General features: G+C 51.8%; 1 protein-coding gene across 6 annotated transcripts in view; it reads right to left on the bottom strand.

The window, feature by feature from the left end:
* SLC66A2 (solute carrier family 66 member 2) overlaps positions 1-19,525 on the bottom strand; it is a 51,063-nt gene extending 31,538 nt beyond the window's left edge. Inside the window, exons 1-5 of one of the 6 annotated variants that reach the window (XM_019014123.3) lie at positions 19,430-19,442; positions 18,543-18,844; positions 11,464-11,527; positions 11,147-11,280; positions 1,815-1,868 (exon numbers count right to left, since the gene is read on the bottom strand). In XM_019014123.3, the coding sequence (XP_018869668.2) occupies positions 1,815-1,868; positions 11,147-11,234 (142 nt within the window). In that variant the 5' untranslated portion in view covers positions 11,235-11,280; positions 11,464-11,527; positions 18,543-18,844; positions 19,430-19,442. Of the gene's footprint in view, positions 1-1,814; positions 1,869-11,146; positions 11,281-11,463; positions 11,593-18,542; positions 18,845-19,380 lie in introns of those variants that run through there. The other 5 variants (XM_031003670.3, XM_031003669.3, XM_055368683.2 and 2 more) reach the window with 5 other exon arrangements.

The following is a 19,525-nucleotide window of genomic DNA, read 5'->3' on the forward strand; positions in this document are numbered from 1 at the left end:
TCAAAGAAGAAATCTTGGAGTAAATTTTAAAATACTTTTAGGTGCGTGAAAACAAAAACACAACACACCAAAGTACAGGATGCAGGTAAAGCACCTGCTTAGAGAGAAATTATGGCTGTCAATAACTACATTAAAAAGGAAGAAAGAAAAAAAATCAATGTTCTAACCTCCACCTTAAGAAAAAGAGTAAATTAAACCCAAAGCAAGCATAAGGAATGAAAGAATATTGGAGTGAAATAAAACACAGAATAGAAAAACAATAAAGAAAATGAACAAAACCAAAAATTGGTTCTTTGATGGGCAATGTGGATGTGTTGTGTTAAAAAAAGAAAGAAAGAAAAGAAAAAGAAACACCTTTTAAAAAGTTGGTTATTTGACCAGAACAAAAAATTGACAAATTTTTAGCTAGACTGACCAAAAAAAGAAAGGAAAGGAGGGGATCAAATTACTAAAGTCAGGAATAAAAGAGGAACCATTACTAATGACTTTCCAGAAATACAAAGGATTATAAGGGAATACTAAGAAAAATTCTATGTCAACAAATTAGATAACTTGAGTGAAATGGAAAAATTCCAATATAAACTACCAAAACTGACTTACAAAGAAACAAAAAATCTGAATAGACTTATAACAAGAGATTGAATTTGTAATTTTAAAACTTCCCACAAAGAAAAGCCCAAGCCCAGATGGCTTCACTGGATAACTCTAAAAATATTTAAAGAGGAATTAGTATCAACCCTTTGCAAACTCTAAAAAGATAGAAAAGGAGGGGAACATTTCCCAACTTATTCTATAAGGCCAGTATTATCCTAATACTAAATCTAGACAAAGTCATCACAAGAAAACTACAGACCATTATGTCTTACGAATACAGATACAAAAAATCCCCAATACAATACTAGCAAATAAAATCCAGCAACAGATAAAAAGTGTTAGACACCATGACCACATGGATTTATCCCAAGAATGCAAGGTTGGTTCAACACACAAAAATCAATCAATGTAGTACATCATCATAGTAGAATAAAAAATAAAACCCACATGATCATCTCAACAGACACGAAAAGCATTTGGCAAACTCTTTTATTATAAAAACACCCAACAAACTCGAATAAAAGGGAACTGCCTTAACCTAATGAAGGGCAACTATGGAAAATCCATTAACTAACATCTACTTAGTGATGAAAGATGGAATGCTTTCTCACTAAAATGAAGAATAAGATAGGTACATCCACTCTCACCGCTTATAACCAGGATAAACAATAAAAAGAAATAAAAGCAACTACATTGGTAAGGAAGAATTAAAACTATCTCTATTTGCAAATGACAGAATCATATATAGAGAATCTACTAAACAACTCTTAGAACAAACCAGTTCAGCAGAATTGCATGATACAAGATCAACATGCAATGATCAATTACATTTCTATAAAGTAGCAATGAAGCAGCAGAACTGAAATTAAGAAAACAATTCCATTTACAATAGCATCAAAAAGGATAAAATACTTTGGAATAAATTTAACAAAGTCCAAAATTTGTCATCTAAATTTTTCTCCTCCCTTCCTGTCTCCCTCCCGCTTCCCCTTCCCGCCCCCATCTCCCCACACACAGAAGAGCATGGACAGGCTTCTAGTAACTACTTCATGCTTGAAAACAGCAGAGCTAGAGGTTGATTAGTTTGCTGTAGACTTGGCCACACTTGGTAAAGATGACGCACGAACATGCACAGATGGAAGCAACAACAGGAGGAAGTACAGCTGCAGGAATGAAGCAAAAGGAACGTGCTGCGGGCAGTGCATGTGCAGGGTACATACCCAGGAAGGACCGCCTGGGGGCAACCTTGACTTCTTCATCCTTGCTATCTGCAGCTACACGTTAAAAAGGGAGACAGAAACAGAAAGGGGAAAAAGACAGAAACATACTGGTTTTAACATGGGTAAACAGCTGTGTTCCCAGAACTTTTTGCATTTCTTTAAAAAAAAAAAAACAGAATAGAAAGATCACAAGATTTTGGTTTTTGTGCATTAGAAAACCCACTTTCTGAACTATTTTTCTGCAAACCTAACCTCTTCCAATATCATAAAAAAGTGAATGGGGAGAATGGGAGAAAAATTGAGCCAAAAATTGAAAGTTACCACATTTCCATTTAATCTCTCGGGAGAAAGGCAGCATGGAGCCCGTCACAAGCGTGCTGTGCTGATGGAAAGCAGCCAGGCAGATCCTGCTTCCCTTTTCCTAGAAACTCATCTGTATGCAAGCTGCGGCTGGAATATAGCTGCCCCAGGTCAAAACTCTTCAGAAGGCTGCCTGATGAAGCCGTTTTCAGAGTACACTCTGCTGTAAAAGGACAGCTGGTTCCGCACATGCACTTGACAAGCACCTCTGCACAGACACAGACACAGGGACAATGTGACAGGGACCCAGCACCCTCCAGGGCCCAGCACTGGCAATGACAGGTTATAAGTCAACCTCCCTATCTGCGCAGCCCCAGGACAAGACAGCAGCCAAGGTCCTGGAAAACACTGTGGCCGCTAGGTGGCTCCTGGGAAGCCCCATGGGGTTTGGGATTGAAGACTGTTGATAAACAAGAGACTCAAATAAGTCCTGGGATCAGAAAGCAGAAGTAGGATCAAAGGCTGTGTTTGCCTGCCCCAGGCAATGTAGACTTAAAATGGAAATTTTGCAAGTGAACAGCTAAAAGCAAATACGAGGTGACCTCTGACCTCTGCCCTCTGCTACTTGGACTTAGGGTGTTGTTCCACTCACAAGGCAGGAACTGCAATATTTCTACCAAATTTGAGGGTTTTATAAACCAATGCAGCATACAAAGTGCAGTCTTCTCTCCTCCCCCAGCCTCCCCCAGCACTGCCTCTTGGATTCTATGGGTCCCTCAGCTCGTCCTCTCTGTTGCTTTGATTTAGACAACATCCCTCTCCACGGGCGCCTCTTCTAAAGACCAAGATCCTCAAGGGGTGGGAGGGAGGGACCACCCAATGCAGGACTGCTCAGTCCACACTGTTTCCCTTCTCACATCCAGGTGTGACTGTGAACAGGCAATGGTGGGAGGCAGCCAGCCGGCAGGCTGGGGAAGAAGACATGGTTCAGGCTGCAGAGTCACATCCCACACCAGGCTGTGTCCTAGGCACAGCCTCAAGCTACCTGAGGCTCCTTGCCTGGAAAGCAGTGTGATCAGATCCACGTTTGTGTAGGACGGAATGCAGAGTTCTGACGCTGAGAGAGCTGCCAGGAACATTTTCAACAGTCACACACTTCCACAAATCTGTGCTGAACACGTCCTCCAGACCAGGCACTCAGGATCCAAAAAGGGCCCAGCAACATTTTCCTTTTCCTCCACACTCGGCATCAGGAGGTGGTGTCAGTGTCTTCTCCCCTTGATCACGGGTGGGCTTATGACCACTTCAGTCCACAGAAGCAATGCTGTGATTTCCAAGACTTAGGTCATAAAAAAGATACAGCTTCCACCTGCTTTCTCAGGAAGCTCCCCCTTGGGACCTGGCCGCCATGTTGTGAGGAAGCCCAGGTCTCATGAGGAGGCCTTGGTGGGTGTCCCAGCAGAGCCTGGGTGGAGGTCCCAGCAGATGGCTAGCACCAGCCATGCCAAAGAGCGAGTGAGGGAGACAGAGAGAGAGAGAGAAAAAGCAAGAGAATGAGCTTCAAGGGCTGCAGCCCTAGCCTTTGAGCCTCCCCAGATGCTACTGAGGACAGCAGAGACCAGCTATTCTTGCCAAGCTCTGCCCAAAATGCACTCACAAGCAAAATAATTGTTGTCCTTCCAAGTCCTAAGATTTGGGGTAACTTGTGGAGTAGCCAAAGAGACTGGAACGAGAGAGACACAACAAGTTATGGTCCCACATGGCCAGCAGGAAGGAGGCTGGCTGGGCCACAGAGGCCATCACCTGCTTCCTGGGACTTTGGTCCATGTCACGACTGGAGACCACTGCTGTTGGCACATGAAGAAAGGTTTGCACTGTGCCCTGTCGGTACGGCGTGTATGGGGAGTGCAGGGTTGATAGTGACAGGGAGGTGCCAGACAGCCTGGGACCAGGGAAGAGCACATGATCACAGTGGCCCAGGCGAGCCCCCAATGGGAGGTACACAGGCAGATACAGGGATTCCTAATGTGACGTCCAAGAATCTCAATAAACCCCTGAAAATGCATGCAAGATGGCACATGACCCCTATATACAACACATTTTCCAGCTATCTTGAACTATAACTAACTCACCCGTTTAAAGTGTACAATTCAATGGTTTTTAGGATATCCACAGTTGTGCAAACACCATCACTATCTAATTTCAGGACATCTTCAGCACCCCAAAAAGAAACCCTTGACTAACCAGCAGCCACTCCCTCTCCCTGGCCTCCAGCCTGGAACTCTAAGTGTTGAGATTTGGGACAAATTTCAAGTAAATTCAACCACCTGACTTTGAGCCACAGACAATTATTTCTCAAATAACCCCTAAGAGGAACTTAAAAGGAAAAAAGTACATGATAAAACAAAGTTAAACTTTATAAAAGCAATATTTAAAATGAAACAAATGACCCCGTGTATCCAGTTGCTGGTGCACCCCTGACAAGGTGCGTTTGTTTCCTGGTGACGTAACATGCAGCAGCGACCTGACCTCTGTTTCCAGCGGGAAGTGTCCTGAGGATGTGCAATCCTGAGCATATAAACCTCCACCCCCAATAAAACAAACGTTTTCAGTAACCGGGAGGCCGGCGCTGGCATGGTGACCCTCAGACTGCCGTGCACAGAGAGGGCTAAGGGAGGCATGAGGATGCCACATTCCATTATTTGTGGGGTCCTTGAGGAAGGGTCCATTATTTGTGGGGTCCTTGAGGGCAGAAGGGAGGCAGAGCTCAGGCTAAGCGATACGGCCAGGCCTGGAGGTTTGAAGTCAAATGGAAAGAATTGGTGTTCACTCATGAAGTATTTCACCTCACCAAAAAAAACTTCCTAGCTCCATCCACTGAAAAAGCCAAAAAACCAACCTGTAGGCCAACCCTCACACATGCCTAGGCTGTGGTCTCCAAACACTGTGTCTCAGATACCAGAGCTCCTTGGAGAAACGACGGATTCTAGGTCTGGGGCAGGAGATGTAGCCGCCACACGAGCACCCTGTTATACCAGGATCCTGTGTAGAAGCAAGACCCCTCATGCTGGGTCGAAAGGGCCCAGCAGCATCTGACACGGCTCCCCGGCCAGAGGGAAGAACTGGAGCGTTAACAAGCGTAATAATCCAGTAACACACCAAACGTCCAACTCACATGTTCAGAATGACTCAGAAACATGCACTCATCATTGCAAGATGCTAGGGAACCAACTTTGAAAACTGGTAAAGAGAGAGACCCGCATTTCCTTTATAAATTACACCTGTGGATAGCTGAACAATGGGTACCCGCCCATTTCTCTGCAGAGGGGCTCCAGCTAACAGACAACAAACATCCTGCAGCCCCTGATGAGCTGACGGCCTCAGCATGAGCCCCATGGTGGCCACTGACCACACGCACCACCAATGGAACGACGCAACCATCCTGCAAAACACAAGAACCAAACCTGGATCCGATAAGGCCTCGGGGTCCGCTATCTTTTTAAAATGCTCTTTCACAGAAAGAGCCAAGGACAGAACACCTTGTCCTTGTCCACATCCCAGGGACATAAAGACAGGAGGAAACACCAGGAGTGCCATCTCCACTGTAGGGCTTCCCAAAACTCAGCCTGCAGGAGTACTCAGCAATCTTGTTAAAATGCAGGTGGCGCTGATGCCGCAATACAGACCACAGGCAAGGTTGAGAGGAGCTAAGGGAGAACCCACGGATTTTTAAACAACAAAATTGTATATACTGCCAGGCACAGGGGCTCACGCCTGTAATCCCAACGCTTTGGGAGGCTGAGGTGGGAGGATCGCTTGGCTTGAACCCAGGAATTCAAGGCGATAATGAGCTTTGATAACACCACTGCACTCCAGCCTGGGCAACAGAGTGAGACCCTGTCTCAAAAAAAAAAAAAAAAAAAAGAAAGAAAGAAAAAAGAAAAACCTGCAGGAAGGAGACCTGAATGCAACTGTGGGTCCAATCACCCTCGGGGCTTTATGCCACCCTACCTACTTGGTAAATGCTTGAAATTCTCCATAATGCAAAGTGAAAGGTAAAAAGAAATAACCCAGCACACGAGAGACAGGTGTGCAGTCACTCCCAACCGCAGTCAGCCATGGCCTGGCCGAAGAGGCTCAGCTCTGCCCAGGGGTGGCACCGTGCTGATGCCAGCCCTGCCTTCCTCAGGCTGGGCACTCGGGGCCCTGTGGGACATCTCCCTCCAGTGAGGGGCTCTGACCCTGACTCACAGCGAAAAGGGCTTGGGAAAACATCTCAGTGGAATGAGGGTTTCTTTGTAAAGTCTGATCATAATTTTGAAAATTATGCCAATTTTGTGAAAGGCGACTGTAGAAGAAAAAAGGAAGAGACTTGGAAAGCATGCCACGACGTTCAAAGTAGTCACCTCTGGAGGGTGGGGTGGAGGCTGTTTTTTTGTTTTGTTTTGTTTTGTTTTTTAAGATGGAGTCTCACCCTGTGGCCCAGGCTGGAATGCAATGGCCCAATCTTGGCTCATTGCAACCTCCACCTCCAGGGTTCAAGTGATTCTCCCACCTCAGCCTTCTGAGTAGCTGGGATTACAGGCACGTGCCACCACGCCCAGCTAACTTTTTGTATCTTTAGTAGAGATGGGGTTTCACCATGTTGGCCAGGATGGTCTCGAACTCCCGACCTCGTGATCCGCCCACCTCAGCCTCCCAAAGTGCTGGGATTACAGGTGTGAGCCGCTGCGACCGGCCAGAAGCTGTTTTACTTTATATTCTGTCTTCCCCAAATGTCTACCATGAGCATGCACTGTTCTTTATAATCAGACAACAAATTATGTATCTAATTTTTTAAGTAACCTACTCTTTCTTAATACCATTTACGTTTATTTTATATTAACTTTCAAACTGAATTTGTGACCTTCAAAACTTAAAATCCCTACAAAAGATAGCTGGAAAACATTTCCGCTTTTATTTCATTAGGTCGTCTGACCATCCATGAGCACAGTGAAATGCAGCTATTCAAACGTTTCCTCATAAGTTATTTTCATGTCCTCATCGGTCTGCCAAGAATTGTGCCTCTCAAGGCCCATGGTCCCCCTTGGCATGTCCTCACCCTCAGGGTGAGGCTCAAGAATGTACTTGGCAAAAGCAATAATTGACAAAGGGGATCTAATTAAACTAAAGAGCTGCTGCATAGCAAAAGAAACTATCAACAGAGCAAACAGACAACCTACAGATGGGAGAAAACTTTTGCAAACTACGCATTTGACAAAGGTCTAATATCCAGCAACTATAAGGAACTTAAATTTACAAGAAAAAAATGAATAACCCCATTAAAAAGTGGGCAAAGGACATGAACACTTTTCAAAAGAAGACATACATGCGGCCAACAAGCATATGAAAAAAAGCTCAACGTCACTGATCACTAGAGAAACGCAAATCAAAACCACAATGAGATGCCGTCTCATACCAGTCAGAATGGCTATTAATAAAAAAAAATAACAGATGCTGGTGGGGTTGTGAAGAAAAAGGAACACTTACATACTGTTGGTGGGAGCGTAAATTAGTTCAGCCATTGCAGAAGATGGTGTGGTGATTCCTCAAAGACCAGAAATACCATTCAACCCAACAATCCCGGTACTGGGTATAAACGCCAGGAATATAAATCGTTCTACTACAGACACATGCACACATATGTTCACTGCAGCACTATTCACACTAGCAAAGACTTGGAATTAACCTAAATGCCCATCAATGAAAATCATCTAGATTTTCTTCTGGATGAAGAAAATGTGGTACGTATATACCACGGAATACTATGCAGCCATAAAAGAGAACAAGATCGCATCCTTTAGAGGAGCACGGATGGAGCTGGAGGCCATCATCCTTAGCAAACTAACACGGGAACAGAAGACCAAATGCCGCATGTTCTCACGTGTAAGTGGGAGCTAAATGATGAGAACACATGGACACACAGAGGGGAACAACAGCCACTAGGGCCTGTCGGCGGGTGGAGAGCAGGAGGAGGGAGAGGACCAGAGAAGTACCGTAGTACTGGGTACTAGGCTTAATACCTGCGTGGTGAAATAATGGGCACACTGGCCGGGCGCGGTGGGTCACGCCCGTAATGCCAGCATTTTGGGAGGCCAAGGTGGGTGGATCACTTGAGGTCAGGAGTTCAGGAGTTAGAGAAATAATCTGTACACTAAACCCCCATGACAAGCAATTTACCTATATAACAAACCTGCACATGTACCTGAACTTAAAAGCTTAAAAAAAAAAACAGAACATGTTCAGAGCCAACAACCTTCCCTTCAAGGTGACGCCGCTGACAGGAAGACAAGGCTGGCCACCTTGCTTGGCACGGGGCTGTGCTGCAGGAGCTACTGATCGGGCGGCCAGAAGCCAGAGCTTTCAGTCTGAACTCCAGTGATGTTCCTGCCTTGCCCTCCCCTCTCCTGGCAGATGAGAGGACATGAGCCCACACCTTTCATCAAGGCGCCCTGCAGGAACAGGCCTGGCCTGTCCACCAAGGGGACGTGGACATGTATAAACTCAAACCGGACTCCAATATTAAGAGTGCTGCAGAGGTAAATCTTGAGAATTCTTTAACACACACAGCTACACCCCAGGACACAGAGCTCAAAAGTGGATTTCCCACTTGAGGTCATTTGGGGCCCAGGAGTCATGCAGCTTGGTTCTCAGTCCTCCCCGGGGGAGGGCAGGCACAGGTCACCCAGGCTGACCCCAGGAGCCCGGCCCCCTACCCCTCGTGGCGGCCCTGGACTGCTTCCCAAATACTCCAGGCCTGAGGAAAGGGTGCCCCAGCTTCCTATCGCCTCCGTAACAAGGTACCACAAACGTGGCAGCCACAATGCAGGCTGATTATCTTAATTCTGGAGGCCAGAGGCCCAATGGTCTCCTGGACTAAAACCAAGGCTGTGTCTCCTACCCATTCAAGTACGGGCAGAACTCAGCTCCCTGTGGTCGGGGGCTCTGCTGCCTGTAAAGCGACGGCCAACCCATGGCAGAGAGCCAGGCCCTCAGCTCCAGCACCTGACCATCTCCTCTGCAGCCCTTGTTCACGTCTGAGGACCCCTGGGATTAGGTTACGCCACAGGATAATCCAGGACCAGCCCCCTCAAGAGTCTCTCCGCCATGTACAGTGGCACGTCACAGGTTCCCAGGATCAGGGCACGGACGTCTCCGGGGGCCATTATTCTGCACACCCACAGAGGGTGTTTAAAATTCAGATTCCAGGCCTAGCTCTGGAAACTGGGACTCACATTTTTAACTCATCCTGGGTAACCAGAAGAGAAGTACTCCTTTGGAAGAAGTGACACAGAACGCCAGGCATCCACCATCCCACTCCCTTCTTATCCAACGCTCCTCTGAGACAAGCCTGAACCTGCACCTGCTGGTAAAATGAATGCGGGTGGGGAGCTTACGATGCCGCTTCTAGCGGTATCCCAGTGTTCCAACACACACTCACATTAAACCCCACGCTGGCTGCTCTGCCTAGACACTCACAACCTGCCGTCTCTGGGACCTCGCATCAAGCCACTGCCAACAAGATCACAAGGTCTGGCCTCATGTCCAGAGCCCGAGGACAGCAGAAACACCCAGCAACGCACTGGGCATCTTAGGCACAAACCGTTCTCTCGGCCAGCCGGCCCTCCCACAGTGAGAACATTCTTGTTCCAAGTTAAATACTGAGGTACAAAGGGGCAGGGAACACGCCATGAGGAGCTCAGGTCCAGAGAAGGAGCAAAGCCTTGCGGGGAGCAAGACCGAGTCACCTAAGCAGAAATGTAAAACCGCAGCTCCTCATGCGGGGAATCCGGCCGGTTCTTAAAAGCCTGCTTTCTAGGCAAGATCTGTGGTATCCTCAGCACCATCTCTGGTGTAATTTCAAACCCAAAACACAATAGAAGGGAACGGAGCAGAGACTCAGAGGAGAGGAGAATGGCGTGAATGGGGAGAAAGAACAGAACACCGCAGAAAAGACGCTGGAGCTCATCTCTGTGGCCCCAACGACACTAACTGGCCCAGGTCACACTGGCTGGAGGCTGGCCTGGTTTCTACAGAGGCTGAAAGCAGCACACATTCACCTCAGTCTAGAAACAGAAGCAGACAAAAAGGCAGAGGTGGGAATCCTCTCCAACAGGAAGAAGTAGTGGTCAGGAATAGAAATACAGGGACACAGCTCCCCGGCAAGAGCTCAAATCCACAGAAGCCCCAAACTTAACAAACTCTGGGAAGATACTCTTCTCCAAGTGATAGCTGAGATCAATCTCTCTCTCAAAGCCAAAGTGAGTGCCGTCTTAGATTTAGTAATTAGAAGAAAAACAAAAGGAAGGATTTAACCCTCCTGCACACAAGAAGCCTGCCAGCCTGCATGTTCAAACAGAGTTCAGACTGGAACAAACTGTGCAATAGGCAAAAACTGGAAGAAGTATTTTCTATTTTCTAAGCTGCCAAAGGTTAAGGAGCCATGTGTGCTAAGCATGTAATTGGTCCTGCCCAGCTGTCAACACTGCAGTGTGCTCCGGATAAAGGGGTTGCCTGACCCTGCGGGGTGACTCTGGGTCTGTTTAACAAGGTCTGTGAGGAAGACCCTGGCTAAGGTAGCCCGTGAGTCACAGCAAAACTGAAAGGGTGTGTTTTGTGTACAGGCCACGCACACAGAGACGAAATGCCTGACCTGGTACCGTCTGACCTGATGGGCCAGGCACAGGTGAGCACTTCTTGTTCGGACACAGAAAGCGTCTGGGATGGCGCTCACAGCCAAGAGGAACTGTGAAGATGTGTTGAGGCCTCACCCAACTTCCAGTGAAAAAACTATTATCTTGAATTGTTTCAAGTCATAAACTGTTTAACTGAAGTCATTTAACATACTGAAAACACTATCAGTTGGAGATAACAGCACCACTTGGTGAAATGAAAGCTGCTTGGATCAGGACAGAGTAGAGTGGCTTTTGTTTCACCAGAGTCACCTACGCCCTGATTCCCTGGGACTTTATTCCAAAGCGCCGGCCACCAACCTGCAAAGGAGCGGCGCCTGGCATTGAGCTCGTTGGCCACACGGACCTCGGTGCACAGCTTCAGCATCAGCAGCATGGTCAGGATCATGATGGCACTCTGCCACAGCAGCGGGGACTCAAAGCGCCTTCCAAACCTGCGGGAGAGACGCTGTGTCAGGAGGGAGGTCCACCATGCCACTTCTCCCAGTCCCGAACCTGCAGTGGGAGAGACCCGGGTCAGGAGGGAGGCCCACCCACGCCGCCCCTCCCAGTCCTGAACCTGCAGCCGGAGAGACCCTGCGTCAGGCCCACCCACATCGCCTCTCCCAGTCCCGAACCTGCAGCGGGAGACACCTGGGTCAGGAGGAAGGCCCACCCATGCCACCTCTCCTGGTCCCGAACCTGCAGCAGGAAAGATCCTGTGTCAGGAGGGAGGCCCGCCCATGCCGCCTCTCCCAGTCCCGAACCTGCAGCGGGAGAAACCCGAGTCAGAAGGGAGGCCCAACCACGCCGCCTCACCCAGTCCTGAACCTGCAGCAGGAAAGACTGCCCACCCACTCCACCTCTCCCAGGCCCCAAGCGGCATCCCGGGGAAGGAGCCCGGGGGTTGGCAAACACCACAGTGACCAGGCACCTGTTGCCCATCTCCCAGACTCCAGGTGGGGTGGGGCTCCAGGGAGGGGCCGTAAGACCCCCATACAGCCTGACTCAGAACCCCTCGGCACATTTGGCGCTCCCCAGAATCAGTGGCCCAGGCACTGGTACCCGGGTCTGCTGGTCCTGAGTCCCCTCCCACAGCTCAGCCCAGGTGCCCCAGGCCCTCCCTGCAGCCTCCGGGTTGCCACCAGGCAAGAAGCCCAGTTTCTAGCTCACGGCAGCCCTGCTTCCTGCCTGGGGAAGGCGGGGATAGTGTGCAGAGCAGCAGGTGGGCCAGACGCGAAATTTCCACATGCACACACACTCCCACAGAAGAGAAGACAGCCAAGGCTCTGCACCACCCCCGCCCCCACGCCTCCCTGGCCCCGTGCTCCTCTAGCTGCAGGCTCCCAGGCCTTCTTGCTGACTTTTGACCAGGGTTGAGCATCTCTTCAGCTCAGCTAGAAGCCTCTGCAGGGCAGAACCACAGGCCAATGACTGGCAGTCTCTGCCTCCCCAGAGCCACCACAGAGCTGGGACATGTGCCTGCAGAGCCACCACCTCCAAGGCTGGGCTGTGTGTGGCACGCACTCATAGAAAGCCCCAACCCCTGACTGTTCCAGCGCGGGAATCTCAATCAGCTTGCAGTTTGGCCTGAAGGGAATTTTCAAAACTTGAACTGGTCACCAACATGTCAAAGTCAGGAGATCCTACATAACAGCCTCATTTCCCAACTTCTGAAAAACTGGAAGACCTAGCAACAACCACCACAGCCCCCACCTCTCTCCAGCTCCCACGCAGCACCCCCTTAACACGAAGCAGAAGAAGGGGGAACCCCGCAGCCCCCTCAGCACCCCCTTATCAACTCAGAGCAGAAGCAGGGGGAATCCCATAGGCCCCTTAGCACCCCCTTATCAACACAGAGCAGAAGCAGGGGGAATCCCACAGCCCCCTCAGCACCCCCTTATCAACAGAACAGGAATAGGGGGAACCCCGCAGCCCCCTCAGCAGGTGAGCCAGCCCAGCAGGTGAGAAGGTTCCACTTGCAGGTGAGGCTCCCACAGCAACCAGGAAAAAGCCACAGACGTTCTCCTGGGAGGACGGAGAGCCAGGATGCAGTCCTCAGAGGGTGGCCATGCTGATTCCCTCTGTGCTGGCTCCAGAGACCAAGGCCCTTCCCTGTCTCCTGGGAGCTTTTCAGCAGAGGGAGCGGCTGCCTGAGGTCACAGAGACTGAGGGAGCAGAGGGAAGAGCAGAGAAAACAGCAGCCCGGGCCTGGGGCGGACAGGGGGCCAGACAGGCAAGCAGACAAGCTGCATCTCACCCAGGTCAGCAGCACCGGCCCAGGGTGGACAGGGGGCCAGGCAGGCAGGCACACAAGCTGTACCTCCAGGAATATCACCCAGGTCAGCAGGGGCCACCACGGTCCCCTTGCCTCACTGGATGCTTCCCTAGGAAGCCTCTGAGAAACACACAAGGCAAGACTAAGAGGCAAAGAGAGGAAGGGAGGGTGATGGGCCCGGGGATAGAGGATGGCCAGCAGCAAAGAGGCAGCTTGAACAGGGTTTTCTGGGCCTGAGGCACAGGCCGGAGGTGCAGGGACACTGTAGGAGCAGGAGTGCAGGGGGCACGGGCACTCCGCCCACAGGCTGGCTCCAGCCCCCACACCGGCCCCCTCCAGACCTCAGCCTCTGCACTATAAAGCACAGATCGCAACCCCCAAGGCTGGAGGATACAGCCAAGCTCACGGTCACTTCCAGGGCAGTTCTCCACTGGCTACCAAGTGGCCTGGGTGCCGGTCAACCCACCCGCAGAGACCTGAGGCTGAGGAGGTGACGCTGGGCAAGCATCTAAAATAGGCCAGTCCCCTGGGACACACAGAGGCTACTTCACACCACATTCACCTCCAGCAATGAGGCTGCACGTGAGCCATTTTGGCCACTCTGTGTGAAAGGCCACCTGCATTTTTTTAAATGTTTAACAGAAGCAATGAATGACCAGACAAAGGAGGAGGCGGGTGAATCAAGGTTTGAGCTTCCCCATAATCCACACATCAAAAATCAAACCTAGAGAAACTCGATATGCACAGTAAAGAATGAGGCCTTTTAAAATGAAGTGAGAGGGTGCCCGGAGGAGACTAGTAAACTAATTTTAGGGTGAAGACAAAGAAAAACACAAAATTTCAAAAAGCACAGTGTTCCACAAAAGATGCACAAGGAACAAAATGAAAACGAAACAGAATCCAGCAGCATTAGTAATTTTAAAAGCTAATTAAAATAGATGCCACATTTACTTCTCAACTTAACTTTTTCTTCCTTTAGTGATAACACTCTGTGCTGGCCATGAACTCAGGAGAGCACTTTTCCTCTCCTGCCGGAGGGCGTGACTCCCATGCCTCTTCTCACGGCAGGTGCCAGGCAGCCCACCTGTGTGGTGCAGGAGCCTGCTCCTCGGGAAGCACCAAGATACCTCGTCTAAGGTGGACTCTGCAGGTGATCATGCCCAGGTGCCCATCCACAGGGAGAGACAGTATAGAGGGTGCCCCATAACTGACCAGGCTCACAGAAAAACTTCTCCATGTTCCAAAATCTCACAGAAAAACTCAAGCAGGGCTGGGCACAGTGGCTCACACCTGTAATCCCAGCACTTTGGGAGGCCAAGGCAGGTGGATCACGAGGTCAGGAGTTCAAGACCAGCCTAGCCAATATGGTGAAACCCTGTCTCTACTAAAAATACAAAAATTAGCTGGGCGTGGCAGCGGGCGCCTGTAATCCCAGCTATTTGGAAGGCTGAGGCAGGGAACTGCTTGAACCCGGGAGGCAGAGGGTGCAGTGAGCCGAGATTGTGCCACTACACTCCAGCCTGGGCAAGAGCGAGACGCTTGTCTAAAAGAAAAAAAAAATCCAGCAGAAGAGAAGCTTTGTAGCTTTGTATCTACTCTTAGGCACCACTAAAGCTATCACCTTTAGTAACAAAATGTTATGACCTCTCTGATACAATGTTTTCATTCCTCCATCTAAGAGTGCTCCAGCCTGGGTGCTACCGTGGGTGGAGCTGAGGCTCCCAGGGCCCTGCAGCCCAGTGTGGCCTGATCCCCGCCTGGCCTCTCCGCTTTTCCTCCACATACAGCCGGCAAACACCAGCTATGAGGCATCATTTAGCCCTTCTCCTGGCTTCTGGCACCAACCTGCCAAATCCTGAATGTTGGCATTCCACAGAGTGTGATCTGCTGAATGCTGGTTTTGCAAAATGGTAGTAAGGACTGTAAGAAACAAAAACATGAGTGACCTATGTTTCAGAATCCCTGGGTTTGTACTGTTAAAGCAGGCCCTGCAGGACTGCAGAGCCCCATATGCCGTGCACCCCAAATCCCCAATGGGGAGCTGCCCAGAGGGACTGGAGCTCTGAGGACCATGCCCCAACAGTTTTGGAAGCGTGAAGATTCTAACTCCACCACTGTGCTGGCGGACCCCGGCCCCTTCTCACCAGAGCCCAGCCCAGCCCCACCTCTGCTTTCCCCCCCACCCACTCCCCCCAGCCCCTTCTGACTGGACCCCGGCCCCTTCTCATCAGAGCCTGCCCCAGCCCCACCTCTGCTCTCCCCCTCTCCCGCCCCTTCTCACCAGAGCCCAGCCCAGCCCCACCTCTGCTCTCCGCCCCCACCCCAGCCCCTTCTCATCGGAGCCTGCCCCCGCCCCACCTCTGCTCTCCTGCTCCCACCACCCCCAACCCAAACACCAAGTGTGCGTGCGCATGCGTGGACCTGGGGTTGTGTGTGATGCATCCCGCGTGTCACTTCTGCTAAAGCACAGATCCTCTGCCCTACAAACCATGAAATCAAAGAGGCTGTGAACCTACAAAGCCTGGAGAGGGGAAGCCAGGAGGGGGGGTCACAAGAGGCTCCCAAGAGAGAAACAGAAGGGGTCATCATCCCCCTCTGCACAGCAGGACCTGGGGACCGGGTGGGCACAAGAGGATGTGTGGTAGGTAGGGAGGTGGACTTCGCTGTGTGGAGTGCAGGGATGGCGCATCCTCAGGCTGGAGGGACGCCCAGCAGGAACGAGCGCCCTCTGCTCTCCCTGCTTTCATCCCACCATCTTCTGGAACACACTAGGGCCCTGCGTGTGCACTCAGTGGTCACAGAAGCCATGCATGACCAGGACAGCCCAGGATGTTGATTCTATGAAGAGACCCATGGACAAAGTTCAGAATTCCCTGGAAGGCTGCCCTGTGCTCCACAAAGAAAGAGCTCAAGTGTCTCTCCAAGGCCTGTAAGCAAGAACTCCCAGTCCCAGCTTCAAACCTCTACGTCAGTGCCAGTTAGGTCATGAGGCAATGACAAGATGGCACCAGGAAACTGGGTTAATCTCTGACTTCTCCAAACCAGATACTTAGATGGACATTAGATAGATTCTTTTCTTTCTTTTTGTGAGACAGGGTCTCTCTCTGTTGGCCAGACTGGAGGACAGCTCACTGCAGCCTCGAATTCCTGGGCTTAAGTGATCCTCCTTTCACAGCCTCCCAAGTAGCTAGGACTACAGGTAATGCCCCCACACCTAAGCTAATGTTTCAATTTTGGTAGAGACGGGGTCTTGCTGTGTTGCGTTGGTTGGTCTTGAACTCCTGGCCTCAAGTGATCCTCCCACCCCGGCCTCCAAAAGTGCTGGAATTATAGGAGCGGGCCACCGTGCCCAACCTAATTTATTTTCTTTTAGCAACTTTGAACTATGAGCATACTGGGGAGGGAAACCTCTAAGCGGAACTTCTTTCCCATATGGTTATCCACTCTCAGGCAATTTTCCTCCATTATTTTGGAGAAAATTTATTCTATAACCCTAAAGATGAGTGCAGTGCTCCTTCACAACACACACACGTGAGCCAGGGCTGTAGCAGGCGGCCTGCCGACCAGCGTCTCCCCAACCCCCACAACATGCACTCAAAGTAAACAACAGCATTAGACAATTAGAAACCTACTTCCAGTCAACCTTACGCTCACTGAGGCCACTGCAGCACCGCCAGCCACTGTCTCCAAAGCACGCGATGGGAAAGAAGGAAGGAGTCTCCAAAATGAGCACCCCTGAACCTCCCTCAGATGCAGCCTGGCCCAGAGACAAACCTCGAGACAGGACTCGGACCCAAAATCCTCCTCCGAGGTCGCTGCAGGGGACAAACCTCCCTGTCTCAGAGACAACTCTGGGGAAGAGGCAGCCAACCCACTCGCTCACCTAAAAATCCCTGGCAGGGGCAAAACTGACACCCAGGGACACATGGACCAATGGCTGCCCACGGCCAGGGCTGGGATGAAGGCCACGGAGCAGGGAGCACCCCGGCTCATGAACACCTCAGCATCAGAACTCATCAAATGCACACGAAAGGGGTGTGTTTCATGGAATGCAAATCACACCTCAATAAGGTTGACTTAAAAACTAACAGGCGGGCCAGGCGCGGTGGCTCACGCCTGTAATCCCAACACTTTGGGAGGTCAAGGTGGGTGGATCATGAGGTCAAGGGATCGAGACCATCCTGGTCAACATGGTGAAACCTGGTCTCTACTAAAAATACAAAAATTACCTGGGTATGGTGGCAGGCACCTGTAGTCCCAGCTACTCAGGAGGCTGAGGCAAGAGAATCACTTGAACCCAGGAGGCAGAGGCTGTAGTGAGCCGAGATTGTACCACTGCACTCCAGCCTGGCGACAGAGTGAGACTCTGTCTCAAAAAAAAAAAAAAAAAACTAACAGGCAAAGAAGCAGGTACGTGATTACTCAGTGACCAGAGTCAGAAGCAGAGTTCTTGACACCAGCTGCCTGGACTCCTTCTCTCCAACCCCTCCACCAGGCCCTCTTCATAGGAAGAGCAGCAGACACCTTCCAATCTGCCCGGACAGAGAGGCTGGGATCACCCGGAAGAAAGAAAAATTCCAGACGTTTCTGGCCTTAGAATGCAGCTGTGAGACCTCTTCATTTCCTCTGAAAACTCACCCTCCCAATTATGTCTGGCTTCAACAACTGTTAAAATTAATTTCAATTTCCTTAGCCTAATACAAATACAAAGAGGAAGTTGGTGAGAGGAACAAGACAGTCTCCAGAGAGAGTGACTTCCTATTTAAATAAGGCAGGCCAGGCGCCGTGGCTCAGCCTGTAATCCCAGCCCTTTCAGAGGCCCAGTGGGGAGGGATGCTTGAGGCCAGGAGTTCGAGACCAGCCTGGGCAACAAAGTGAGACAACCCCCCCCACTCCCCTGTCTCTACAAAAAATACAAAAAAAACAATTAGCCGGGTGTGGTGGTGCGCCTGTGGTCCCAGCTACTCGGGAGGCTGAGATGGGAGGATCACCTGAGCCCAGGAACGTGGAGACTGCGGTGAGCTGTCATGACATCATGCACTTCAGCCTGGACCACAGAGCAAGACCCTCTCTCAAAACAATAAAGAAAAACTATACAACATGAAAAAGGAGGGCAGGAACGGCTCCTCTCCACAGGCAGACCTAGGCCAGTGCCCAGCTGAGAGGTCCCTGCTAAGTACCTATGTGGAACATTATGCGAGGAGGCGGATCTGGAGATTTTCTCTGAGATTCTGTGCTCCAACCCCACCGTTTTTCTGGAAAAATAATCTCACCCTAAGAAGTGACTCGCCTGCAGCCACGTACCCCATCCACGGCAGAGTGGGACGCTGGCCCGGCCGGGAGGTGTGGACCCTGCTGCTCCCCCGGCCTCAACCAGAAACCCCAAAGGAGAAACCCTCTTCTCCGGGTGTAGCCCAGGAAAGCAAGCCCCCAACTTACCAGAAGAGTATCCGCAAAATGTTGGCCACCAGCAGCACCAGGCACACGTAGGTGGAGAAGCCGTCGGCGTTCTGCGTCCTGCGAATGTCCCGATACTGCGGGACGTAGGGCACCACCCCTCCGAAGACCATGGCCGCGGCCGCGCCCCAGGACACCAGCTGGTGCAGTGGCACCAGGAGCCAGTCCAGGCCCTCGGCCTCCATCGCAGCGCCCGCCTGGCCGAGGCTGTCACGGGCTCCGCGCCCCGCGGGCCACCGGCCGCCTGCTCATCGCCGCTCCGCGCGCTCCTGTGGCCTCGGGGCCTGCGGGGAGCGGGGAGCTGCTCGAGTTCCGCCCAGGGAGGCTGGGGCGGCGCGCACGGACCCGACCCGACCCGCGCCAGCCGCAGGACCCGAGGCAGAGCGGGGGCGACCGGGGCCCGGGGCGCGCGAGGCGCGGCCCCTGCCTGGGACGTGGGGGTGTCTAGGGGTCCCGAGACGCTCCCGGAGGGGGCTGGGGAGGGGTCCCAGCGCCGGGGTCGAGGACGGGCGAAGCCTCTGGGGTCACCGCCCGGGTGCGCTTAGCCGGCGGGGGTCCACGCGCGCCCCGGGATGGGGTGGGGGAGGGGGCGCAGGGCCCAGGATCGGGGCGCACGGTTCGGGGGAGGGTCACAGGGCCTAGCATGGGGGCGCACGGCTCGGGGGAAGGGGGCGCACGGCTCGCGGGAGGAGGTGCCGGGCCGGGGACCCCACAGGACCAAGCCAGGGGACTGGAGGCCGCGACCAACTGCCCCGGCCCTGCGTCCTTGGCCGCCCTAGGCAGCCCCGCGAGGACCCCACGCCGCCCCCGCGCTCCTTACCTGCGCCCCCAGCCCCGCGCCCAGCGCCCCGCGTCCCCGCGCCGCTTACCCGCGCGCGTCTCGGCGTCAGTCCGCTCAGGCGCCGGGAAACCCCGCCCCGTGACGGCACAAGGCCGGGCCCCGCCCACGCCGGAGCTGTGAGGAG

This window comes from Gorilla gorilla, chromosome 17 (genome assembly GCF_029281585.2).
Source record: "Gorilla gorilla gorilla isolate KB3781 chromosome 17, NHGRI_mGorGor1-v2.1_pri, whole genome shotgun sequence".
Classification (NCBI taxonomy): domain Eukaryota; kingdom Metazoa; phylum Chordata; class Mammalia; order Primates; family Hominidae; genus Gorilla; species Gorilla gorilla.